We start from the raw sequence: 25,275 nt of genomic DNA, 5'->3' as shown, positions 1-25,275 counted from the left end.
CGTGTCTCTTTCTCTGTGATCGTCGTGCTGGAGGATCTTTCGCAAACGCAACCAATAAAGTAGCCCAAAGTTTACAAGGGTTATCCTTCAAACATCCATGTCTTGGGGCATATTGAAGAAACAAACGCTGCTGCGTCGCTATGGTTTGTAATTAATCTTAGCAGTTGTTTCTGATTGTTTTGCTTTTGGTTAATATCAACGTTTGGACCCTTGACATGACGTCAATTCGCTGCTTCATCCTATATGAACTGAAGATGCTGGTCGAGAGCTGAAAGAGTAACAGTAGACAGCACGCAAACACCAAAATCACAGATTGCCCGATGAACTTAACATACCTTTGCCAATTGATGCCAGATGTCTGACTGTTTTTCTTGGTTGGAGCTTGGGCACTCATACACGCTAAGAGATAAATTAATATGTTTTGGCAAGGTAGATTAATTGCTACCGCCCAAAATTTCGGAACAGAACAAGCTGGCAAAACACGTTAATATGATCAAAACAACAACATGCGTCTCGATTAAAAATGACACGGTCTTTATTAATCATGCGCCGCTTCTTACAAAGTCCCTTGCTTTTCCAACTAGCCAAATGGCGAAATTGCTCTAGAAATTCGATATGCCGGAGATATTCCTCAGTCTTTGCAAACCTCTCAACCCAGGAACATCTCAAATTCGACTACTAAAGATCTTTCAAGACGACTCGTTGCTGCATCACCCGACGACGAACCAAGATATGCAGCACTGTCATACCTCTGGGGCAAACTCGAGCACTATGGCCAAATCACAATCGGGGGTGACACTTTCAAGATCCCAGACAACTTGGCCTTGCATTCCTCCGTATTTTGAGCGACGAGCCTTTTCGCTCGCAACCTTATTTGCAATACACCTAAACTAATACAATATGCATCAATCAGAATGACCATGAGGAGATCTCATCAAGTTCAACTCATGCGTCGTATCCCTCAACTTGCCCTCGTTACTTTCGCATGGGTTGGACCGAAGGACTACTCTCTTTCTTTCGATACCATCAACACAATAGACAAGGTAATAGATAAAAACATCACCCAAAGGAGCATTTCATCCAACGCCCTCTTCGATGTTGAGTGGTTACGGGGTCATTCGAAACTTTGTCTCGAAGGGGACCTGACTTTCCCAACAATCATCTCGACGATCCCTGGTCTGTTGTGGCCGACTTTCCACAACATCAGTATTGCAAAAGGGCATGTGTATTGCAAAAGGTCGTCTTTGTCGACCGACTGGTTTTCATCAGCCCAGGAGAAGCCAACTTGACTTGGTCCACCCTCCATGATATTCACCAAGGCACAGACATCATCGCACGCACGCGGGATGACACGAAACGGCTGGACTTCCTGTTAAATACAGCATGGGATCTCCTAAGCAGCCCACTTCCCTGGGGCTTGATATGCTGGTTGTTTCTTGCTCAGACACGTACCAAGATACCCCACCCAGATGGATTCAAAGGCTGGATTGTCTCTACTTTCACAACCAATCTAGAAGCCACTGATCATCGGGATCATATTCATGGTCTTCTTGGAGTGTCCGATATCCCGATCAGCCCAAACTACAGTACTGAGAACAACGCCTCGCATGTGTGCACCAAGTATATTGCTGGGTGGTTGAAAGCTGCACGCTCCCAAAAAAACAAAAAGATTCACGTACACACTCCGCTCGCCTTTCCGTCCCTAGCGGGAGTAGGAGACTTTGGCGAATCCGATCTGCCAAGTTGGGTACCGAATTATCCAAAAAGAAGGACGTGATTACCCCATGGTGCTAAAGGGCGGCTATCAACTTTGAATAGTTGGCTCAAGGCATGCTGTCTTCACTGCCAGCGAACGTTGGGACCTATCCGTTTGTCATCGAGGAGACGCAAGCCTATACGCTTGGGGTGTTGATATGGGGTCAGTCACTTTGACAACAGAGTACCAGAGAGATACTCAAGATGCCGCTCTTGTATCGTTCATGTCATTGGCAAGCTCTTTACGGCGCGCAATTCACTTCACGTATCTGGTATTCCAGCAGCGCAGGCTATTATTCGGTTACTACGCATCGACTCACTTCAACACACTACTCGGGGCATGATAGATACTGCTATGAATCTGGCTATGCTAATCACTAACTTCAAGCAAATGCTATCCTGGACTGTTTGGAAGACCTGGGACAATGACTGGAACGAAGGCATTCTCAAGTGACCTATCCAACAATAGATGTGACCCAACCTGGAATCAATTCAGATATCCTCACAGAACTCAGCGCCTGGATTAGACAGCGACGCAAAGACGTCAACATCGCTACTACCCGTTTGCTCTACATTTACCAGGTTTTCGAGACAAGTGAGGGATATCTTGGCGCAGTTGACTATCAAGTTGTCGAAGGTGACCATCTTTATGCCCTCGCAGGCTACAACAAGCCAGTCATCTTGAGACATAATACAAATATATCTTACGCTTTCGTGGAGTGAACATCTGTGAGATATGGATGTTGATCATGTTCTACAAACCCGATAGGCTCGAAGTATATTGCTGGAACTGCAATAAAGTCACAATAGGCAATTTAGTCCAGCCTTAGAGAATATTATCTAGTCAAACACAAGAGTATGCAATGGGTAATATAGCAATGTCATTCATTCCCAGACTTTACTCTGGAATCAATAATTCTATCATACATAGCTGCGAAATGATTACAAGGGTTCTAGATAGATCGTCGTAGCCTGGGACCGAACTGAGTCAGCCGAGACTTTGGTCCCAAAAACCGCCCGCCCCCCCATGTTCGCCTAGTAAAACAAAACCCGTGAGAAGCATCGTCAACACCCTCCGTCATTATTGCTGCCCACATAAGGACTATTATTCATATATCTCAGCTATGAAACCAGCTGAGCTCAACCGTTTTTGAATAGCAAATCTCCAAACTGTTCTTTATATACGTTTGAAGCCGCCAAGATCAATCCACATCCAACTCCAACGCGATGATAGCCGAGATGCTCGCGTAGCATTATGCAGTCGTTACCAATGTAACACATTGAGATAGGTCAATTTATTGGTTACAATATATTGTCCTTCTCAACAGCGTGGCCAGCCACTTAAGCCTTACGGGATCGAGTAGAGGCACTGTTGGTCTTGGCTCCAGTGGTGGTGGCACCGTTGGACTTCTTGACAGGAGTGGTCTGGACCAGGTGAGGGTCGGGAAGAGGGGCCTGAGACATGCGGCGGAGGCTCTGTCGGCCGGTAGGGGCCTTTCCTTGCTTCTTGTAGGTGGCGAAGTAGAAGGAGATGAAGAGGACGAGGTAAGAGCTGATGGTGATGATACCAGAGAAAGCAGCAAACTCCTCGCCAGAGCACTTGCCAGCGTTGGGCATCCATTGGAAGTAGGTCGAGGTGAAGTAGGTGTAAGAGGCGAAGTAGATGAATCCGAGATCGATGACGAACTGGATGATCTGGAGACGGGTAACCCACTCCTTCCACCAAACACGGACACCACGAGCGCTCTGGAAGTAGTACCAGTACATGACGACGTGAACGAGGAGGTTCAGGACGATGGGAACCCAAGAGACGGAAGTGGAACCGATGAGCTGAGTGTAGCAGAGAAAAGCGGTAGCACCATGGTGGTAGCAGTGGAGGAAGGCTGTAGACGTTAGTTTGCAGTTCTTTTGTAGATTAATCAGAAGACATACTCAAAGGCTTCTTCTTGAGGAAAAGGAAGACGGTGTCGAGGAGCTCGAGGTACTTGGTGAGGTAGTTGAGCTGCTCAAATGTTAGCTAGAGCGCATGTGATAAATTGCTGGCTACTCACGTAGTACAGAACGACAAGGGGCTGGGTCCAGCCGCCCTCAGCATGGCAGATGGCGTGGAAGATGCCGCCACGAACAACAGTGGGCAGAAGCTGCTCAATGAAGAGAGCCAGGAGAGCACCACTGATCAGAGTCAGGTAGAGGTTGTGGATCAAGAAGAGACCCTTGAGCTTGAAAGGCTCGCGGTTGCGCATCCACTCGCGACCACCAAAGATGATGCAGTAGTAAATGACAATGAAGATCGATGTCGACTTGAGGGTGGACATGGGAGTCTCGAAAGGCACAAACTTGAAGTCATTGGCGGAGTAGCCGACAACAGCAGTGAAAGCCTTGTCGAAGATGGGCCACAGGTGAATACCAAAGGGACGGTCGATGGTAGGCAGCGGCAGCTGCTCGTAAAAGGTAGCGGGAGTCGCAGACATGATGGGCGAGTTAATTGATCGTTGGGAGCGACACAATTTGAGACCACGAGACCCTTTATTAGGTAGGTTGAAGAGGTAGAACGGGTTACGTATTCGACGTGGCTTTCTTCTCCAAGACGCGACGACGGGAGGACACGTGAAGGCAACTCAGGTAAAGAGTGACAATGAATGACTAGAAGAAGAAGTTCTCCGGAGAGATGAGAAGTTTAAAGAAGAAGCCAGGTAAAAGGCGATTGTGGGAATGCGTAGAATTAAAAAGGAGAATAAAAAGGGGAGGAGGAGAGTAGAGTTTTAATTGAGGGAGGAAGGACGGATAGATCCAAAAAGGGGAAATTTCCTTCCACACCGCGACCGCGACCGCTTTACCACTCATTACCACTGCCTTCACCTGTCCATCTGCACCTGCGCCTGCACCTGCGCCTGCACCTGCGCCTGCACCTGCGCCTGCACCTACTGGATCTCCGGTGCCCGCGGGCACTAAGTACTAAGTGGACTCTTGGACAACAAGCAGCAAAGCAAAGTGAAAGTGGCACCTTGCAACGCATTTCCTTCCATTGAGGTGCCACTAGTACATCTTTGTAAGGGGCATCTCGAGACTTGGCCCAATCTCCATGCATTCATGTTATTTCATGGGCAAAACCCACCCCGGACAACCAAGAATTGACCCGGCTCGTGCACTGTTGGCTATCTTCCTTTAGGGAATCATGACACGCGCTCGCAGGAAAAAGGACCACACGTGTAAGCAAGCCCCGAGATGAGATTATTTCAATTGGGATTTATTCTAGTTCAATTGCATGTGATACTAACTATGCCCGGGTTATCCGAGTACCTACTACATAACAGACAACTACAGATATATACACGTGATTTACAATACGCATAGATTTATTGCAGAGACCAAACAAATATGCGGTGACGCTAGGCCTCGAGATCCCCTGAGCTTGCCCATGCTTAGTAGGCAGGCTTGTCTTGTACCTGACCGTTAGGTTTGCTTATTTATCTGGCTCTGACCTCTGCCTCCATCTGTCGTGCCTGTTAGCTTGGGCCTGTGGTCCCGAGGCTTACTAGACGCCAAGACTGCGGCCATGACCGGGAGGTGGTACCCAATTGCTTGCCAGGTACTCATTGGTTGTGCTAAACTCGGGATAAAAGCCTTTAGACAATTGTCATTTAATATCCGTACTTCGTATCACGATGATAGAACAGCCACACGTAAGCGGCAGTCCCGAGACCGATCCGAAGAGATCAGGACGGAAAGCAGAAACTTTTCATCGGAGAAGTGCAGGCCATGTTCTGTAACCTTTAAAAGGGTTGATTGCTCTTCGCCTGCGATATGTATGGTGATCCTTTGCTCATTGACAATTTAATCTCACGGTCAAACTCAACGCAACAATATCGGTAATTACCCCATACCGAAATCGATCCGCAACCATCGGTAGACTCGACGTGATTCTTCTAGCCTACCAAGGAACACTGAATCAAGATTTCGCTTAGCAAATGTCAGGTCAACCTAAATTCTTCTTTGTAGTGCAGTGCATTGTCAAAGCATGAACCACAAGCGGCTGTGTGGCCGTGCTTGTGTCATGGTGTGGCTGTTCTATCCCGTCATGCAGATGTCAACCGAGTGAGTGGGTGGGTGCTGTAATCATTTTAATGACAGCTCAACGATTGGTCGCTCTCAATTTCTATCGATTTTCTGTTACATGCCATGCCAATTGATGAATTAGCTGAAGCTGAATAAACGCAAGTACTGAATCTTGTATCGATTTAGTTCTTAATTATATAGAACCCGATCTTGGAACTGCCATTGAGCCCAAGTTCTTCTGCAATTAACTGTCGATTAGCAATGACGAATGAAGTGAATAAGAGTAAGCTCTTAAAATACAGTATCATCACTGTGTTTCCCATACTAAAGCACCATGCTTCAACCGTCTGCCGTACAATTCGCACTTGTCCCCACGTCTACAAAATCAGGTATAGCCTTACCTTAGTCATCAACTCAGCCCATCCTGTGGCCCAAACAAGTCTGCAGTCATCACCCGAGCCCGGAAAAAGCCAGCCCACTACTACCTCTACCACCGATACACGACCTCTCCTCCGACCATATACAATCACCACTCTTTGTATATCTCCTCCGTCCACGTCCAGAATGTCCGCCTTCATCCGTGTCGCTCGTGGCGTCCGCGCTGCTCCTATCCGACCTGCCATGCAGCCCCTTGTGGCCCGCTCGGCTGTCGCCCACTTCACCACTTCGATGCCCCGACGAAGCGAGCATGCTGAAGAGACCTTTGAGGAATTCTCCGCTAGGTAGGACAGCATCCCGAGACTCAATGGCCTGAATTCTGCCTTGGAAGTCAATTTTTTGGGGAGAAAATGGGAATATTTAGATTGGCATCTTTGCGTGGTTGTCTTGCGGCTGGGGAAAAAGATGCCGCAAAGCCCGCTTAGAGCTCTATCCCCACGCGATTTCCCCCGAACAACTTTCAATGCAGCCGCACAGGCTCTCCGCGACACTCAATGGCTAAAATTCGACTTCCCGCAGGTTCGAGAAGGAGTTCGACGGTGTTCAGGATGTTTTCGAGCTTCAGGTATGTTTGCCCCACGGGGTAGAGCTCGCTGCTCTCCGGCTGGCTCCCGAAAATGTCGTATGATTTTTTGGCTTATCAACAACCCATAGCGCAACCTCAACAACGCCTTCGCTTACGATCTTGTCCCTGCTCCCTCGGTGATTGCTGCCGCCCTCAAGGCTGCCCGAAGGGTCAACGACTTCGGTACTGCCGTCCGCATCTTCGAAGGTACGAATTTTATCGACTCGAGCTCGCTAGCCGTTTGCCCAACCGATTAATGACTGGCACAATTATCTGCAAGATTTGGCAGATCAATGACCTGCCTGGACATTGGCTCGCTTCACCACTATCGACGATTTACAAGCATACGCGATCCTGGTCCAATTGCTAACTTGCTACTTCAGGTATCAAGACCAAGGTCGAGAACAAGGGCCAGTACGAGCAGTACCTTGAGGAGCTCAAGCCCCTCCGAGAAGAGCTTGGTGTGCCTCTGAAGGAGGAACTTTACCCCGAGGAGAAGTAAATGGTGTCATAGTCTCAATATTTTGAGCCTTGTGTATACTGGATGTTGGCCGAGACGGAAGGGAATCAGACCAAGAGGTAGACGCGGGAGTTTGATTGCGACAGCCCCAAATCGATTGTGTTTAGTCCCAGGCGACTTGGCAATTCCTGCTTTGTGTTGATTCCCAAAGTCGAAATGCTTTGTATATTCGACGTACAATTTATTCATCACCAGGTGATTCGTTATGTTCTCAAAACACGTTTACTCACGACTATAGATCACTTGCCAGTTAACGGGGGCACACAAGGGATTCCGATGACCACGAATACGCTGTGTTCCGCAGTTTCCGGTTAATCAGTCGCTTTGTGCAGCCATAAATAAATAACAATGCATTATACAATAAACAATTCACATCGTATATCAACGGATTCTAGCTCATCAGTAGTTGGTATTCGATCGAGGCCATGACTATCCGATGCGCTGTACGTAACATTAAATGGCCTCAAAACATAGATATATCATGACGGTTGCTTCCTTCTTTTCCTCCTCCCAACGATTCTTATGTCTTCTGGCAATCATAACTCCTCTCACTGAAGAGGATTCCACCTGGTATTTTGAGCCTGTTGGCTCATGAACTGTGTACCAGGCCCGGAAGGACTTGTTCCTCTACTAGCAGAACCAGGATACGCCCGACTGGGCCGTGGACTCACTCCACTTGGAACGCGGGGGCTGCGAGGCATGCTGCCTCCTCGTGTGTTCCGCCCATTCACAAAACTACTAAGTTTCTGATGCGCTGCAATCAGTTCTGCGTCCTTTTGCTGGAGTTGCGCTTGTAGATTCGCAATCTGTTGCTGCATAACCTGTCTCTCCCCAGAAGCCTGCTGTGCATGGATAGCCAACAGGTTCGCTGAAGCTTTCCGTTCCAGATCTTCGTTCTGTACCTTCAGTGCATTGACCTCGTTGGACAACCGGGCTGCTGTAGAATCGACATCCTGATACCGGCTTCTCATGAAATCTACATCTGTCAAGGCGATCTTCAGCTTGTCTTCCGCGGTCCGTATCTTTTTTTGCGCTGCAGCCAGTGCGTCTTCCCTTTCGGCAGCTCCGGGTGTCTCCCTTAGACGACTGATCGTAGATTCGAGCTCGGCTATCCTCTGCTTGTACTTCTCGTCCTCTTTCTGCATAGCTGCTTTTGCGGCTTGCAAGTCCGCCTCGGCTTTGAACTTTTCCTTCTCAAAGACTGTTCGATCTTGGATAGCGGCGCGATTTGACAGCCCAATCTTAGTTGCTGTCTTTCGATAGTCCTTGAGTTCCTTGTCAAGACGGTTAATTTGTTTCTTCAGTTCAGTCTCGACCTCGCTCGCTAATAAAACCTTGCGCTCGTACTCGTCCGCCTGAACACTTTAGTATATCTCCACACTGCATGCATAGATTGTCTGACCTGCTCCCTGAGTGAGTCTAGGACTGCCACGCGCACAGAAGTAGTCGCCTCCCTATCGTTGGCCTCTCCTCGAAGCAATGCACCGTCAAGCCATCGCCGTGTTGCGAGAGGCATAGGAGGGTTGTTGGAACCAACTGGCGGGTCCCGAAGAGGAAGTGTCCGCGTCCGTTTGGCATCAGCAGCCTCGCCGTCGCTCTGTAGACAGGTCAGTTCTCAAGCCGCTGCGAATGAACACTCCCATATTTCAACACTTACAAACTTTCGTTTATGGCCATTCCCATGCAACTCGTCCACTGCAATAAGAAGTTGGTTTTGGGACATAGGGCCCTCGAAAATATCAAGGACATCTTCCGGTATTTCCTGATGCTCCCAGTTCAATGTACCAGTAATGCCATTCAGGTAACGCGCGAATATTTCAGCAATTTCATGCGGTTCACCATAGCCACGTTCAGGGTCTTTAAGATATTGCCCTGCATGGACGGTGCACGCAAGCATTGCGTTCGTTTCCTCGAGCTCAGACGCATTGCTCAAAGTGTGCAAGCTGACGTGCTCAACGGAATAGGTTGTCACCATCAAAAGTACGACCGGTGACTTCCGGCCTGTCCCAGATGCTAATTGCATAGCAATCCCCGAACGAATATAACGATAGTCAAATCCGATAACGACGTCAAAATTGAAAGGATTGAAATCCTCATTCCATAGAGCAAGAGTGATCCTTATAGCTGACGGAAAGTTTGTGCGCCGATTGATGCCCTCAGCCGAGCATTCAATCTCCGCAACTTCAGTAAGGGCGAAGACAAGCCGCATGAGTTCTCGATTGCGAACCACGATTAGAATCTCCTTTTCCTTTTTATCCAGAGCAGTCATTAGCTCAAACAAGAAACTGAACTTCGGATTGGAATCACAGCAGAATTTGGCAATATCAGCGCTGGGCTCCGACTCAAGCGCCGTTCCTACAACATTGGGTGGATAATCGCAAATGTCGAATAACCTGTCAAAAAGATCTCGGATCTTTTGCACAAGAGACTTGCTGGGCTGTTCGCCAGACTCGCCAGTGAACGAAGCGCTGAAAGCCTCGATTTCGACTTTGTAATCTTTTATTATCTCTCCATAATACGGCCGTTTACTTGCCTGCATCGGAAGAGTGATGACATGCTGCGTATGGCCATCTTCTTGTTGAGACGATTGAGACGAGATATCAGAGTCTTGTTCGTCAGGAATCTGACCCATCGTGATCGAGGGACCAGGGCTGTCCATCTCAGAGGGTATTGTGCCTCTGTTTGTCAAGTTTAAGGTGTGAGTCGTCTCTAGAGGGTCAATGACCCTGCTAATGGCTGCTGGAGAGACAGTATTGGGTGACGTTCTATCATGAGGTTCCTGGCTCAAGAGAGAACGGGCGATGGATTCCCTTGAATTGCTGTACGCCCGATCGATCATCTCTCTCAAACTGTCGGCTGTTGATCTATGAGGGTTTGCCATAATGGATGCCGGCGAAATTGAAGGCGCAGGGGCATCTGGCGTAGTTCCTAAAGCCTCTGGTTTCCAAGGGTCGACTGAATAAACTGGCTGCGATTGTATGATAGCTTCAGAAGAACTGGCGGCAATATCCAGACCAGCTGTGCCGGCACTGAGTATGGGTTCTTGCTCATTTGAGATTCCGTAAGATGTCGCATCTAGGCTTTCCCCATCACCGCCTTGACCCAATACTGAATCAGTACCAAAATCAACAAAGCTTTTGAGCTCATCGGCGGCTAGGCTCCGTGGCTGAGAATATGAGCGCTCCATTTTTCGAGTTTCTAGAGGTGGTCCGGGTAACTCAGAAGGTGGATTAGATGCACTATAGGTCTGAGACTGCGACTGGGCTGCCTGCAGCTCGTTGATGTCTCTATGTTGGATCTTGCGGGGCACGCCAGTCGATTTGGAAGACGAATCCGGATCCAATGAAGCCTGCACACCCTGGTTAGTTCCGAGTCTTGGCAAAGAACTCGAGATAACAGGAGAGTCGTGTATTCCTTGGGGCTGGGTAAAAAAGACTGGTGTATTCTGGGTGTTATTGAGGCTAGAAAATTCTTGAATTGGGGCTGCTGGTGCACGATGATCAGTTGGTGGGAAACTGTCAAATGTGTCTCCCCTTCCCAATGAAGGTAGGCGTGGCTGATCTGGTTGATGAGAGGGGATATCTGAATCAGTTGTTGCCGAGTCTGGAACAAGCTCGACTTGAGAAGCAAAAGGGGTGATCTGGACCCTGTTCGACGCCGTCAGGCTCTGGGGCGCCTTGGGATGTAACTCTGCAGTTAAGTTTGAATACTGCGAGTCTGGAATAATGCGAGAGATGTCGTTACTTGAGGACAGTTGTGGTTCAAGTTGTGCAGTTTCTTCTAGGGGGGAACCTAATCTATGAGAAACTTTGGAACTGAGCGTGCCGAAGTGGCCCTGGGGGGAGGGCTGGGAAGAGAAATCGATATCAGGTTGTTGTGACTGACTAGTGTCGATATGCAGATCATCCACAGAGTCACGATGACTTGAGGAACTCCTCTCAAAACCAATCCTCGGGGCACTGTCCGCGTCTTGATTAGAAAGAGGGCTATCAATGGCTCCAGGGGCGCGAAGTTCTGCCACTCTCTGTCCGTTCCCTAAGAACTCGTTGGTTAAGGTATTGTCTTGAGTCTGTTGATCTGAAGGGATGTAAGAGTCTGTATTGCTCAAGGGTTCTTGGGCAGCTCCAGAGTTGGCAGTATCGAAACTTTGATTTATACTGTACTCGCTCTCTTCTGAAAGGTGTCGATCGTAATCTGTATCGTTGAGGTGAAATTTTTGGTTGTCTTCGAGTAGTTGATTGCGAATAGAATCTCCTATCTCACTGCTATCGACTTCAAAATCCTGTTCGGCTTGGTTACCATCGATCTCCCGATTTTCGTCGTCAGAGTGGTTGTTAACGCCAATGTCACCTCCGTTAACGTAGTATGACTGTCCGTTCTCAAAACAGGCCTCTTCTTGACCAGGTGCTGGGGATGATGCGTCGAGTTCTACTGAACGATCGATGGATTGAGGTAATTCGGTTTCCCGGTCGGCTATAGCTTGGACAGGGTTGTGGATTTCTGGACTGCGAGTGCCTCTCCCTTGATCACCTTTTTCTAGATGACCCAAATCTACTGATAGTTGACCAGCAGGAATTCCAGGGGTGTCTGGTTCCTGTACACCAGCTTGACTCCCGAGGTTTCTAGGATCCCAACGACCAGATAAATCTTGAGAATCAGGGATAGTGTCTTGGCTCAGCTGTGATGTGAACGCTAGACGTTGATCATTGTCTTCAAGATCTGAGATTTTTTGAGAGCCGCTGTGAACGCTTTGGTACTCAGAAGGGTCAAAATTGTCGGGTTTACGCAACACAATGGCAAAATTTCGAATAGGCCGAGCAGGAGATTCAGGCGACCTTACAGATTCGACATCAAAAGATGACGCTGAAACGATTGATGGAACTGGTTCCTCTGAGAACGCGGACTCTTGCTCAAGTCTGGGACGGTCTCTCGCTCGCACGCCTTGGTTAATAGAGTTGGACCGAGAGCGGTTTTGGTGTGATGCATCAAAAGTCTCAAGCTGTTGTCTCACATTAAACGCAGCTGGCTCAGCTGAAGCAGTACGAGGTGTGAGGCTCCGAAGCCCTCGTCGGCTTCTTGTATTTTGGCGATCGGCTTCACGTCGTAGCTTCTGGCGCTCCCGCTTGTCCTTTTTCTTTTCCCAATCTCTCAATGCCTCTGCATTCAAGTTTTCGGCCTGTGGAAAGCGTCAGCAAGATTCCCACTTCAATAATGCTACGGAGCAACGGACCAGTTCCCAGGTTGGCTGATATGTTTCTTGGGAGCTTGGTACCCAATCGACAAGGTACTCGTGTTTAGTTTCGCCGTCTGAAATCTCAAACCGTTCATCAATGACTGCGCGAACAAGATACCAGCCTCCCTTTAAGACAGTGTCTTCTTGTTCGTCTGAGTCTCCTGAACTTTCTTTTTCGGCCTCTTCGCTGTCTTGGTCTGGATACTCGACTTGAGCATGCGACTGTGAACTACGCTGGGGGATGCCCGATTTCCTGCGCTTACGAGCAGACGGCGGCTCAACGTCCGACTCACTATCTTGGTCTCTTTTTCTCTTTGATTTGCGATTCAATGAAGTCCTTTGTTTTCGTGTTTGATTAGAAGCGGTGGTTTTGCGCGTTTTGACCATGAGTACGACAGTCGATAGACGTGCACGCACAAGAGTAGAAGGGAGCGAGGATCGCTACCGTTGGTTAGAGTCGTGACCCTGGCCTTGAGCTACGACACGATTAGACCTTGCGACGACCTGCTACAGCGGTCTACGCTTGGTATAAGTCAAAGACTATGCGCGCGCGGCGATAACGGCAAGGCTCGGCTGATGGGTTGGGGAACGTCGTAAGTTCCACTAAATTGCACGTGATTGTTGCTCAAAGGTTGAGAGAGGAATGGGTGATCAGGGTCCAAGCTAGGTAGGTAATGGACAGTTAGTACCTAAGGGGGTCTGTCACCTGTACCAAGCCTGTGGCCTGTAATAGGTCGGTATGCGGGTGTAGCAATGTAAGTGACACAAGAACAGTGTTTTAACGAAAAAAGAAGAAGAAAAGTTTATAGGACGAGGAGATAGAAAAGTTAAAGTATTACCTAGGTACCTGTATAGAAAGATAAAGAAAGAGAGTGCTGAAATGGGTAGGCAATTGATACCTGGTACCGGTGGTAAAGTGAGAAGGTGCTCCTAAGTCAGGTGCCCGGGCTTTATTGTTGGATTGAAAGGTTTAAACACCTCGGCGCGTAAATAAAAAACAATCCAAGAATCTGTATAGAATACCTAGATAGCATAAATCATTAGACTTACGAGTGGATCCGTTATTTGGAGAGGCACCTACCTACCTACCTACCTACTAAAGTATGTTAGTAGGCAAGACAAAGAGTACGCTCAGCATCAATAGGTAGTAGTAATGTATAGGTTCGCAGCCTGTGCATCCATGGTTTATCTAATGAGTTTTGCAATAGAGTAGGCCTGGCGCTTAGGTATTATGAATGATGGATAGAGGGAATAGATATTCATGTGAGGACAGCAGATTGCATACTTACTCGGGCCCTCTCACAAACAGACGTGGCATAAGCTGCAAATGATGTTTGCTATTGTTCCATTTGCATTTCACGGGCATGCTGCTAGCCGTCAACTATAAGCGCAGCTGAAACGATGCTGTTTGCTTTTTGTTACTGTCCGTGCTTTCTAACCTAGTATTTTCTGCTATTTCCTTTTCTTTTTAACAAAGCCAAATCATCGCATCAGTTCGCTTCCAAACACGTTTGTTTGGTTGATAAGACCATGGCGCGTTGAGGTACTGAATCTGCACGGTTCCCGGTAGAAGCCTGGCACTAGGTGCCTCCACAGGACGATCGGACCGCCTGTAGGTAGCCTACCTCGTTCCAACTTGTTCTAGGTAACTTGAACAGCCCGATTTGACATCACATTTGGCTACTAGACTACTTGGTTCCACCACAAATCAACTTCCATCGAGAGGCGCATATGCCGGTACGCGTATCAATTGGCACATAAAACTGACATAGTACAGTCTACGAGAATATTTCTTTGTTCTCCAAGATCATGGCGGCGCGCTTTGCTATTCAGCCCATTGGCCGATTTGCTGGTGCAAGCCAACCTGTCAAGAGACCCAAGGTATGAAATCCAAAGTGTGCAAGCTATGGCGAGCTACCATGTTCCATTCATCTTCCCCTGTGCTCACATAGTCTACAGGAGTTTGCATGCTTCTCTTATGACGACAACCATGAGTTTCGCCTGGATGACTCTTCTCTCAAATACTACTACACCCCACAGTTAGGCGCAGACCTCTCCAAGGGATTCGAAACTTTTCAGAAGCTGGATGACACCGGAGATGACCATCTCGATAGCCTTCTCAAGACCATCGCTGCTCATGAGCAAGAGACAGGCAAAAAGATAGACGCCAATGTTGTTACATGGAGAGGCATGATGACCAAGGTGGGTTAACACAGCCTGTGAGCGAACATGTTGTCTAAGTATCATTCACAGATTATGGCCACCCCCTTTGATAATATGGATGGGTGAGTCTTACCAGTGCCCTCTGTTGTTCTTTTTGGCTCATTGCGGATAGCTTCGAAATGAATGCCACACTTTATCAAGTATGCCCAAGATGACGGATCCCTTGTACTATCGCAACACCACTAACATTTCTGTTTCTCAAAGGATTGCATGTAAGCGCACCTTCGAATTTTTATATTTGTAGCTATGTTGACTTTGGAAGCTTCGTTGAGGAGAACAATGCCTACAAGATGGCCTCCAGGTCCAACGAGGGCAACAACAAGCGCAGGAGAGGGCCACCTCTAGAAGTCATGCAGTTCTGGGGTATGTCTATTTTCTTTCTAATGTATTTGGCCGGCACCTGCTGATGTTCATTGAAGGGTACAAGTTCGAGACACTGTCAACCCTTCCAGCGCCATGGGCAGAAACCCCGCGTGAGTTTATTGAAAACCGTGAGAATGAAGTCGTCAACAACAAAGCACAGTACTGCTCTGTCGTTCGTACAGGCATCGGTAAATCCGTTCTCTGCCTCGGCGGTGAGGTCGATGCTAGTAAGCTATCCCTCAATTTCTCGTCTTCTCATAGCTGACGACCAATAGTCTGGGACTCCAAGCCCGAAGAAAAGGGAAGCCCTATCAACTGGGTAGAGCTCAAAACGTCCGCCGAGATTCGCAATGCGGGGGATATGGAAAGTTTTAACCGTAAACTGATGAAGTACTGGATTCAGTCATTTCTTCTTGGCGTGCCGCGTATCGTTGTCGGATTTCGCACGCGTGACGGTATTCTAGTCGAGGCAAAGGACATTGAGACGCATCGCATTCCTGAGACAGTCAACTCTTACCCGAACCCAAAATGGAACGCCGATATGTGCGTCAACTTTGCCGCTACTTTTCTAGAATGTAAGTTTACCGCATTTGACCAGAAGAATTAGGATTGGGTCTCTAACAAATGTCTGACAGGGCTATCGGAGAATATCACCGATGAGGGCGTTTGGAGAATAAAGCGCGAGCCTCAGTCGCCCACTATCGAGCTTTTCAAAGTAGAAGAGACGGGACACGGTGATATCCTGTCCGACGAGTTCAAGAATTGGAGAATCAAGTTGGCCCTTGGACCTAGTAACGAAAGTTGATACTAGCTGAGCTGTTGTATTTCTGTCCCAGGCCGAGAGGGATTTTCTTGGAACAAGGCACGTTGAATAGGGGATCTGAATATATTTTTATCATGCGTTTGACCCGTCCAAACTATTTACTTATCCGCTCCGAAATGAAATGTAATGCAATGCATTAAACAGTTAATCAAGAGTTGCCTCCGTACCTCCCATGCTCTTCGAAATAATATGCCTCGTAACGCCTTGCGCACTCACAGAACTAACGAAAAAAAGGGAAGAAAAACAACAGACCATGCCGATGAGATCATCACTAAGATATCATCACATCGTAAGCATAGCCTAGGGTCATTAAATGCTGATGGAAATGCGATCACCAACTGTATCATCCTGCGTCTCGCCTTTATCTTCTATGTGATAGAAAGAAGAAATGAATGCAAAACATATTAGTACAAGAAACTCTCGCACACGAACCGAACTGAACAGTAGATTATTGCAAGAAGCCATCATCGCTCAAATTGCGCCATAGTGACAGGGCATCGATTGTCGCTGATAGGGTTCGTAAATCAGACAGCAGGCCATCGAATGCGAAGGCCATCAGACCACCGCGAGTAGAGCACATCGGAGAGCTGCTTACTGTGCTCCATGCCGGACCTGGCTTCCTGGCCAGGGTACTTGTTCTCGATAGCCAACTTCTCTTGGTTGAAATCTTTCTCGTACATGGTAGGGGTGTCGGCATGTCGACGCCGGTGGCTGCGAAGATGGGGATTGCTGGAAGCCATGACGAGTTTTGCTGGGCTGGCCGCAGGAGTGGTGCTCTTGACAATCACAGTACCCTGAGGAGTTCCGTCGTCTGGAATCTTCTGGACGGGCTGTCGTAGGATTGATGCGCTGAGCTTATTGTCTTGGGCCATGGAGGATACCATGCTAGTCATGAGATGGTAAGCTCCTTCGGGATCAACTGCATCCAAGGCTGCGAAGGCGTCTGATAGTTTTGCCAGCGCCTCTCGCTTCTGCATCGCAGAGGTTTGAGCATGCAACTCGGCTAGAGAAGGCTCGACGGCCTTTGTATAAAGTCGACGTCCAAGTACGGCCTCCTTCCCATATGGCTCAACGGGAGTTGTTATGGAAGAATGTGAATTCTCGTCACAAAAGACATCGTCTGACGAAGTTGGCCGACTGCCCTGACTTGAGCTGTCAGAAGGTACTCTTCGGAAAAGGCGCATAGTCGATCCCGAGTTCCCAAATGACATATCCGTCTGGAGGGGTCTCTTGGGCGGGATGGAGCCTCGGGGAGAGCCACTAGATCGCATGGATGTAGTGCTTTGAGCAAGAGATGATCGGCGGACAGTCGACTTTCGAACAGTGCCAGGCGCAGGAGAGGTCCCACCGAGAGGGCCATCCTTGACATCTAACTTCTTCATCGCCTCTTCAGCGTTGAAGATGGATGGATTTCGGTGCTGCTTGACTGTTGGCCTCTTGGGCGGCGGCGCGACCGACTTTACTGTATCAAAGACCCATTCTTGCTGCTCGTCCTTAGGAGTCATTGACTGTAGGGTCTCTTGGTAATAAATCGGATGCTTCTGTCTATTCTGGTTGGCATCCCACATTTGTCGACGGGCAATAAGCTCCTGCAGTGCCTCGACCTTGCCGGCGTTACGAATGAAACGGTGGCGCAGGAGGTCCTTTGCAGTTGGACGACGGTCGTAGTCTTTAGTAAGACATTGGGCGATGAAGTCCTTGAAGTCCTTGCTGAAGTTGCCTTCCAGACGAGGGGGAGAGTTCTTGGGGATATGGAAAAGAACCTTCATTGGGTGGATATGACACAGAGGAGGCTCTCCGTTGGCCATCTCCATGGCTGTGATGCCCAGTGACCAGATATCAGCCTTGAAACTATATCCATCTTGCTGAATGACCTCGGGAGCCATCCAGAAAGGGGTTCCGACGAAGGTGTTTCGCTGAGACTTGATGTTGGTCAATTGGGCGGCGACTCCAAAATCTGCAAGCTTGACTTTGCCGGTCTCGGAGAGGAGAACATTAGCAGCCTTGATATCTCTGTGAATCTTTCCTTCATTGTGCAGGTACTGGATACCCATTAGCAGTTCGCGACAAACAATGGCGATGTGTGTTTCGCTGAAGTTGGCGGGTTTCAGCTATTGCCGGTTAGTAATCGCGTATCTATATCGTGAGATTTCATCTCATGGTGCGAGACTTACCAGATCCAAGCAAGATCCACCGCCTAGGAATTCCATGACAATCCATAGCTTGTGGCCTCGCAGAAAAGATCCTTTGTATTGAGTAACATAGGAACTGGCACATGTGCTCAGCACAGCAATTTCTGCTTGGATATCTTGAATATCATCGTCGTTGGACTCGAGGTCGATCTGTTGATTGTGAGCTGGTGGACCGGGCAACCGAAGTGGTTTTGGACTTACATGTTTTATAGCGACAGTTTCGCCGGTTGTTTTCTCAATGCCTTTGTACACAATGCCAAAGCTTCCACCTAGAGACAAAAGGTCAATCAGTTTGTCTAGTTAATGTCAATGTATTCAAACTCACGGCCAAGCTCTTCGAGAACCTGATAATGCTCAGCAACGCCTTCGTCAGCCATTGTAACTTGACGTCATGCAATGTCGAGATGTTGTTTGGATTTTGCGCTGCTCAAGCAAAGGAGACGACAGAGACAGATTCGCTAGCGTAATGCTAGAAGGCAAGGAATTGCGATGCGGTAGAGATAGTCAAGATCAATATGTGTGTGTATGTCTGCTGAAGGAAACTGAAATTGTGAGTTGGAGTCGGAGTGTATTAAAAGTCGTGCGGATGAATGTCACGGTGTAGTCCTGACCTGACCTGACCTTACCGTTGTCTGGGAAGCGGACCCTGTCGAAAAGCTGCAGCCAGCCCCTGGCTTTGTTTACTTTGAGCTTGATTTTTTGCACAGCTACCAGCGCTATAAAAACGGTCAGCCCGACAGTGACGTAAAGATTAGGACGGGCAATTAAGAAAAAATAGTAAAGATTTCTCAATTGGGATACAGAAAGATTCCAGATACCCCTGAGAGACGTTCTAGTTTATGATAGTGCACCAACACTCAAGTCAGTAGTACCAGTAGAGAAAGAGCAGCTTCGTGGAGTCGTTTGCCAGGTGGTCGCATCCATACCAACTGCTTGTTACAAGGTCTCTCATGACTTAGTAGACCTAGGGCGGGTACCTTAGTAGGTACTATGTAGCTGTGCCGCACTCAGTGGAGGGCTGCGGGCACCCGTCCCAGTCACTTCTTAGCTTGTTATTCCCTGTAAGCCACCCCTGGCGCCTGTCCTAGTGTTCATGTTGTTTGATGCTTTGATGCTAGACAGAAAAGGACTGGCTGAATGAAATCTATGATGCACTTGAATGGCGGGACGATGGTTACTCATGAGCACTTATTTATGTCTACTCTCATCATGGCTTGTATTTCTTACTCTCATTGTAACACACTAAGGCAAGGTACCGGTCGGATTGAGTGGATGGAGCAACGAAAGACTCTGTTTCCAGGCACAGGAAAGCACGTCACGGAATCGGACAAGGCTGTTGTCGAGTTCTCAATGACTTACTGCTCGTAACGGCCGAGACTGTCGATAGCCGTTACGGTCTTTATGAGGAAAGGCTGCGTCTCAGGCGTTGCTTTGGTTAGAAAGACGCACACAGTCACACGACTTGATGAGTCAACTGAGATCGATCATCTCATCACAAATCATGACGTTCAAGATTCTGTAATATTGGAAAAAGTAAATTGATGCTTGATGATCGTTCATCTGGTCTACATGAGGATTCGTATCTCATGTGAACGGCTTCGCATATGTAGAGATAATGTGTAAAGAAGCTAGAAACTCATGGCTGTCTGCGACATTCCACTTCTTCACAAAAATACTTTCTCAAAGCATACGACAGAAATCAACGAATATAAGCTCACATCTTGATGCGGCCAAATAATAAGCCAAAGCATGGGTGGTTCTTGGTGACAAAGATGCATGTTTAGGAGCAGATTGTAATTACCATGGCATAAGTGAACAGTGCGCCGGTTTGACAAACAAATCCATAGCTGGATCTCCATACCCCATCAAGAGCCTTGTTTGTTATAATAAGCTCTGATCTTCACGATCATGCAACGCAACAAGCCCCCCCTGACGGAGGGAAATGGAGACCTGACGGGAAGTACGTAGCAAAAGTGTGGGCAGCCTCACTTCGACTTCTAGACTGGGCAAGTGTTGAGCATGGTCAATGCACCGGACTTTTTGATATAGGTAGTTCAGCTGCTTGGAGCATTGCGCTGCACCTAGGTCTATTCCAAACTCGGTAACGCTGTCTTTAAGCATTGATCTAGATTCAAGACGACAGGGAGCCTCAAAGTAGTAGTAGTATCAACAACAGGTAGGCAGGCATTCATTCATTCCTCTAGCAACAAGAGTTTTTATGTTCTGATTTTGGTTTAGCTACTCCCGTAGTTGATGTTGGTTGTCAGTGACACAACTGATGCAGAGTGCCTTTCTTTTTCCGATAGACGTAGACTAAATTCCGATAAAGCACAATTCGAAAAAGAAATGCTTGCAGAATAAGCGTATTCACCACGAATCATAATCGAGATCAACACTGACTTTGTCTAACTACCCTACCCAATTGTTTCTGTTTTACTTGGGTTCAAGGCTGCTTTTCTTTCCCTTGCATGGTCCTAGCTCAGATGGGCGGTGGGACAACTCAACAACCCCCGCTGATCTCGTGTTACCGTAGCAACCTCGACATCTCTCAGCTTTCGTGACGCCAGACGCTCAAACACCGCGGCTGTCCTACCGCTTTTTTGACAGGCGGAGCTTCATACTACCTACCTACCTTAGTACCTACCTACCTAGGTATCCTCCATTACTTACTTCTTTCTTATTCAAACCGTTTCTTACGTTCTTCTTTTTATCAGAGCGTTGCATCTCAAGATTCACTTTCTATCTTGATACTAAGTAAATTTAATTCCACGTTTTGTGGTAATTATCTTTATTGCTCGCTCCCTCGCCAGCTCATTCATTCATTTCCATACCATTGCGGGACATCATTTTGGTCTACCTTGCGTCACTTGTTCTTGGTGTTTCGACAACCTAGCTGATCTCGACAAAATTGTGTTTGATATGTGTTTGTCTACAGTCCGATAAAACCTTCCTGCGACGCCTCTCGATTTTGTTCGAGTTCAAATCTTCCTACTTGGAGCCTTGTTTAGTCTCTGCTCGAGTTGTCCGCATTACATATCTACAACAATGCCACCCGCAGCTCCACCACTTCCCTCGCGGTTCCCATGTTGGTGTAGAGCTGTGTACTCATGGGGAGGAGAGGTTTGTTCAAAGTCATTGATATCTGCTACAATATACTAATTAGCAATAACAGTCAAAGCGAGATCTGGGATTCATTGAAGGGGATTTGATAGAATGTCTGAATGCTGGCGATGGCTCATGGTGGGTGGGCAGACTGTACCGAGATCGACGAACTGTGGGATCTTTTCCTTCCAACTTTGTTGAACTTCTTCCGTCTCAATTCCGCCCAACAACCAAATCCGTTCCTACTCCAGCATCAAACAACCCATCCAATGCACCGTCAAAATCGAGAACGTTCCGAAAGCCTTTTGAAGCATACGCCAAGGCTCCTCATTACACCAGCGCTAAACAGCCCGAGGTCTTCAAAGAGACACCGAAGCCCAAAGAACGACAAAACTCGGGTGCTTCATTCGCCCCTAGTACTCATGAGAACGAACGAGGTCCATCACCTGCACCTCCGAGACACGACCACCGAGCTCCTTCACCAGCGCCTTCTCATAGCTATGGTTCACGAGCTCCCTCCCCGGCACCACCCATGCAAGGCTATCATTCCAGGGCTCCCTCGCCAGCACCACCTATGCACAATTACCAATCGAGGGCTCCTTCACCAGCACCACCCATGCATAGCTACCAGTCGAGAGGCCCTTCACCAGCACCACCTATGCACAACTACCAGTCGAGAGGCCCTTCACCGGCACCGGCTCATAGCTATGGCGCAAGAGGGGCTTCTCCTGCTCCTCTGATGCACCATGCTCAAGATTACGGTGGGAGAGGCCCATCACCTGCCCCTTCGTTCAACCGTGCAATGGTGCCCTACCGAGGTGGACAACAGAGAGGTGACTCTCCACCACCCCCACCCCCGCCTCCTCACAGACAAATAGCGAGAGGATCGATCGATTTACATAGGAGCTCTTTTGACATCTCACGCCACGGATCTAATGCCTCGTTCAATCCCTTGTCTCCCTCGAGGCAAAATTCCGGCAACTCCTACCGGCCATCACAACCACCCAACCCACCTCAAGCACATGCCAGGCATGGATCCTTCGACGATAGATCTTATACACCATACACACCGGGCAAATCTACTCCTGTTCCACCATCTCCTGCTGGGGGTATGACGCCCTCGCCCTTGAGAGAAGCAATGGATGGTGTTATGGAGCAATTGGACGTTTTAGGTGGCGGTTTAAATCGAGCAGCCCATGCCCCTTCGCCTGCACCACCTGCCGACCCCTGGTCACCGGAATCTTTTGATATGTTATCTCATGGATCTAATAGGAGGGTTCCGGATCGAAGCAGACCCAAAAGCTCAATTGGAATTGCACCAAAGGATGAGGGCTACGAGACGTGGAGCGGCGAATCTTCCCAAGAAGTGTCTTATCAGAATGGTGGACGAGACGATAAACTTAGCAGTTATGTCGATCGCATGGAGAAGCGTTTCCAGCAGATGCATCGACACAACTCGAGATCTGGCGAGCAAGATGATGATCAACCCCCTCCTCCGCCTCCTAAGAATATGCCATACGAGAGGCCGAAGTCATCCATGAGCCGTTCTGCTGAGCCTGAACGTAAGCTGCGAGCTCGCAAATCAGCCTATGAGATTGGAAGAGGGGTTGCACGTACCCTTACAACGAAAACCACCTCAACAAATTCGTCGTCGGGCAAAGAGAGCAATATCAGTGCATCAACTCAAAGCACTTCCAGAACGTTGTGGAGTGGAACTTCAGCAGGTGCTTTCAGTACTACTAGTGCTGGAAGTCTTGCTCGCCTGGGCAATCGTGGTCGTGCTCAAAGTGCTATTGGTGCTAGGGACCTAGAGATTGACAGACCAGATTCGCCTTTCACAGGAGTCACCTATCACAGCAGCCATGCGAGTGACTCTCCAGCTCAGCAACAGCGGCCACAAACACAAGTCGGCTTCCACGAGGATCCGTCCTTAGAATTGGGAGGCTTGGTGCAACCAAAACCCCCAAAGCGAAACATATTCCGTAAGATTTTCGACACTGCTAAGACGGGTGTGGCAAGCAGTCGAGGCGGGGTTGTGGGCGGAGGCATGGACTCTTCCAGGTCGCCTTTTGCTCGTTCCATGCCCCCTGGAGCGTCGCCCTTATCTGGTATGGGCAGTACGCCTTCCGGCAGAGACACTGCTACAGAAATGGGTCTTGGTGCTGGTGTGGATTGGGTTCAAGTGCGCCGTGACGTGAATCGTTCTAACTCGCTCAGTTCAATAGAATTGACTGAGCGTCGTGAGCGATGTCAAATGATGGACCATCCCGCCCTGAACCCTGTCGATGAGCTTTATGACGGCGTCGAAGGAGATGAAGGCGCTGACGGAGAGCCGGTCCCCGAACCTGTCGACTATCAGGCGATCAACTTATCTCAAGTGGACAAGAATTCACGATTCATTAGTGGCCTCCCTCCTGCCATCACTGCTATTCAGCTCGCCACCACATACGTGTGCCGACCGTATAGAAGTGACGTTCAGCGACTGCGAGCTATCTTCACATGGGTTTCCGAGAAGATCGTCTGGGAGGAAGATTTTGAAGGAGAGATCGACACGACACGAGTTATTCAGTCTAAAAGAGCCTGCGCTGAAGAATATGCTGTGCTGGTGATGGAAATGTGTGCTTCTATTGGCATACACTGCGATATCGTACGAGGTTATCTTAAGACTCCTGGCGAGGTCTCGGAAATCAACATTATGCCCCGTCCCAACCACTGGTGGAATACTGTGTTAATCGACAACGAATGGCGCATGATTGATTGCTGCCTTGCCAGCCCCTCGTACCCTCGGCGCGGTCTATATTCGAACGCAAACAATGTCGCCGATACCTGGTGGTTTTTGACGCGGCCACTGGAAATTTGTTGGACACATATTCCCGAACACCACAGCCAACAGCATATCGTCCCTCCCGTGGCGCATGAAACTCTTCTGAATTTGCCTTGCGCTTGTGCGCCCTTCTTCCGCAATGGCTTTGAGATGGTGGACTACAACACTGCTTCGACCAGGATAGAAGACTTGGAGATGGTTCATATCAAATTCAGTGTCCCATCCGACGTGGAGATCGCTGCAGAAGTCGAGGTTCGAGGCTACTCGCGAGACTCGGATGGGGATGTGTTTGAAAGTGGCGAGATAGTCAAGAAGAGAGCACTGGCTCAAGCAGAATGGTTTAACGGCATCAAACGGTACACCGTCAAGGCGCTGTTACCCGGCGACGAAGGACAGGGCACCTTGAAGATTTACGCGGGCAAGCGAGGACTTATGCACAGCATCAAGGACATTCCACATCCTCTTGCTTTTGCGCTGCCGATTGTCCACACTGGCGAAAACCCTCCTTACGAGTTCGTCACGAGGCATCCCACTCCTCACGCACAGCGGCACGACATCTACGTGGTTCAGCCGCAATGTCAGCGATTAGCTCTAAACAACACCTTTGTCTTCGCCATCAGACAACATCCCAGTTCGCTAACAGGCGCGTCAGCCCTCACACCATCATCCAATCCAGGGGCTACAAGTCCCATACCATTTGTCCGTCCTAGTTCGGCGCTGAGTATGGGTGCGTCAAGTGTTAGTGGCTCGACCCCAAGCTCAGCTACGGGCACTGTTGCTGGGAAGAAGCCTGCCAAGTTGGCCATTCAAACGCCTGGAGGCAAGATCCTCCGTCTTATGAGGAAGGAGGACCGTAAGGGCATTCATGTTGGTGGCAGAAGTCTCTCGGGCAGTGATACCGCTAGTGACGGTGGAACATGGGAGACGATCATCAAGTGTTCAGAGAAAGGTGTGTGGAGAGGCCTTGTGCTAGCAGATCGCACAGCGCGGTGGTGTGTCTTTGCCGAATGGGTTTGTATGGGATAAACGTGCTGGATGATTTTGAAACGGGCAGACGTCGTTGGAGTTTGCGTGCATATCTTTTTTTTTTCCTTCTAATACCCAAGGACGATCTTGCATGCCCTGCCGCTTAGCAGGTACTATAGAGATGAGCGAGCGTTGGGCTTGGATTTCTTTTGACT

At 48.7% G+C, this 25,275-nt stretch overlaps 7 protein-coding genes across 7 annotated transcripts; 4 read left to right on the top strand and 3 right to left on the bottom strand.

Annotated features, from left to right (window-relative positions):
• Positions 1-2,110: 2,110 nt before the first annotated feature.
• Positions 2,111-2,478, top strand: FPOAC1_011135 (uncharacterized protein; the record flags this gene model as incomplete). Its single annotated transcript, XM_044855521.1, has 2 exons — positions 2,111-2,205; positions 2,271-2,478. 2 exons carry the CDS (start codon positions 2,111-2,113, stop codon positions 2,476-2,478), a joined length of 303 nt encoding a protein of 100 aa, XP_044702834.1.
• A 618-nt stretch (positions 2,479-3,096) lies between these two features.
• FPOAC1_011134 (uncharacterized protein) lies at positions 3,097-4,226 on the bottom strand (the record flags this gene model as incomplete). Its single annotated transcript, XM_044855520.1, has 3 exons — positions 3,097-3,638; positions 3,688-3,757; positions 3,807-4,226. The coding sequence occupies 3 exons, from the start codon at positions 4,224-4,226 to the stop codon at positions 3,097-3,099; spliced, it is 1,032 nt and encodes a 343-aa protein (XP_044702833.1).
• Positions 4,227-6,375: 2,149 nt separating this feature from the next.
• Positions 6,376-7,316, top strand: COX6 (Cytochrome c oxidase subunit 6; the record flags this gene model as incomplete). The annotated part of the gene is made up of 4 exons (XM_044855519.1): positions 6,376-6,533; positions 6,769-6,814; positions 6,904-7,021; positions 7,198-7,316. The coding sequence occupies 4 exons, from the start codon at positions 6,376-6,378 to the stop codon at positions 7,314-7,316; spliced, it is 441 nt and encodes a 146-aa protein (XP_044702832.1).
• A 566-nt stretch (positions 7,317-7,882) lies between these two features.
• Positions 7,883-12,954, bottom strand: FPOAC1_011132 (uncharacterized protein; the record flags this gene model as incomplete). Its single annotated transcript, XM_044855518.1, has 4 exons — positions 7,883-8,689; positions 8,737-8,931; positions 8,992-12,510; positions 12,565-12,954. The coding sequence occupies 4 exons, from the start codon at positions 12,952-12,954 to the stop codon at positions 7,883-7,885; spliced, it is 4,911 nt and encodes a 1,636-aa protein (XP_044702831.1).
• Positions 12,955-14,298: 1,344 nt separating this feature from the next.
• RAI1 (decapping endonuclease targeting mRNA) lies at positions 14,299-15,958 on the top strand (the record flags this gene model as incomplete). The annotated part of the gene is made up of 10 exons (XM_044855517.1): positions 14,299-14,304; positions 14,353-14,448; positions 14,527-14,769; positions 14,821-14,852; positions 14,903-14,930; positions 14,995-15,002; positions 15,053-15,153; positions 15,210-15,380; positions 15,429-15,728; positions 15,789-15,958. 10 exons carry the CDS (start codon positions 14,299-14,301, stop codon positions 15,956-15,958), a joined length of 1,155 nt encoding a protein of 384 aa, XP_044702830.1.
• A 542-nt stretch (positions 15,959-16,500) lies between these two features.
• FPOAC1_011130 (uncharacterized protein) lies at positions 16,501-18,545 on the bottom strand (the record flags this gene model as incomplete). Its single annotated transcript, XM_044855516.1, has 4 exons — positions 16,501-18,087; positions 18,151-18,318; positions 18,370-18,437; positions 18,494-18,545. The coding sequence occupies 4 exons, from the start codon at positions 18,543-18,545 to the stop codon at positions 16,501-16,503; spliced, it is 1,875 nt and encodes a 624-aa protein (XP_044702829.1).
• A 2,668-nt stretch (positions 18,546-21,213) lies between these two features.
• FPOAC1_011129 (uncharacterized protein) lies at positions 21,214-25,120 on the top strand (the record flags this gene model as incomplete). Its single annotated transcript, XM_044855515.1, has 2 exons — positions 21,214-21,288; positions 21,341-25,120. 2 exons carry the CDS (start codon positions 21,214-21,216, stop codon positions 25,118-25,120), a joined length of 3,855 nt encoding a protein of 1,284 aa, XP_044702828.1.
• Positions 25,121-25,275: the final 155 nt, after the last annotated feature.

This window comes from Fusarium poae, chromosome 4 (genome assembly GCF_019609905.1).
Source record: "Fusarium poae strain DAOMC 252244 chromosome 4, whole genome shotgun sequence".
Classification (NCBI taxonomy): domain Eukaryota; kingdom Fungi; phylum Ascomycota; class Sordariomycetes; order Hypocreales; family Nectriaceae; genus Fusarium; species Fusarium poae.
Note: the sequence above shows the minus strand (reverse complement) of the source record. Positions and strands in the feature narration are given on the sequence as shown.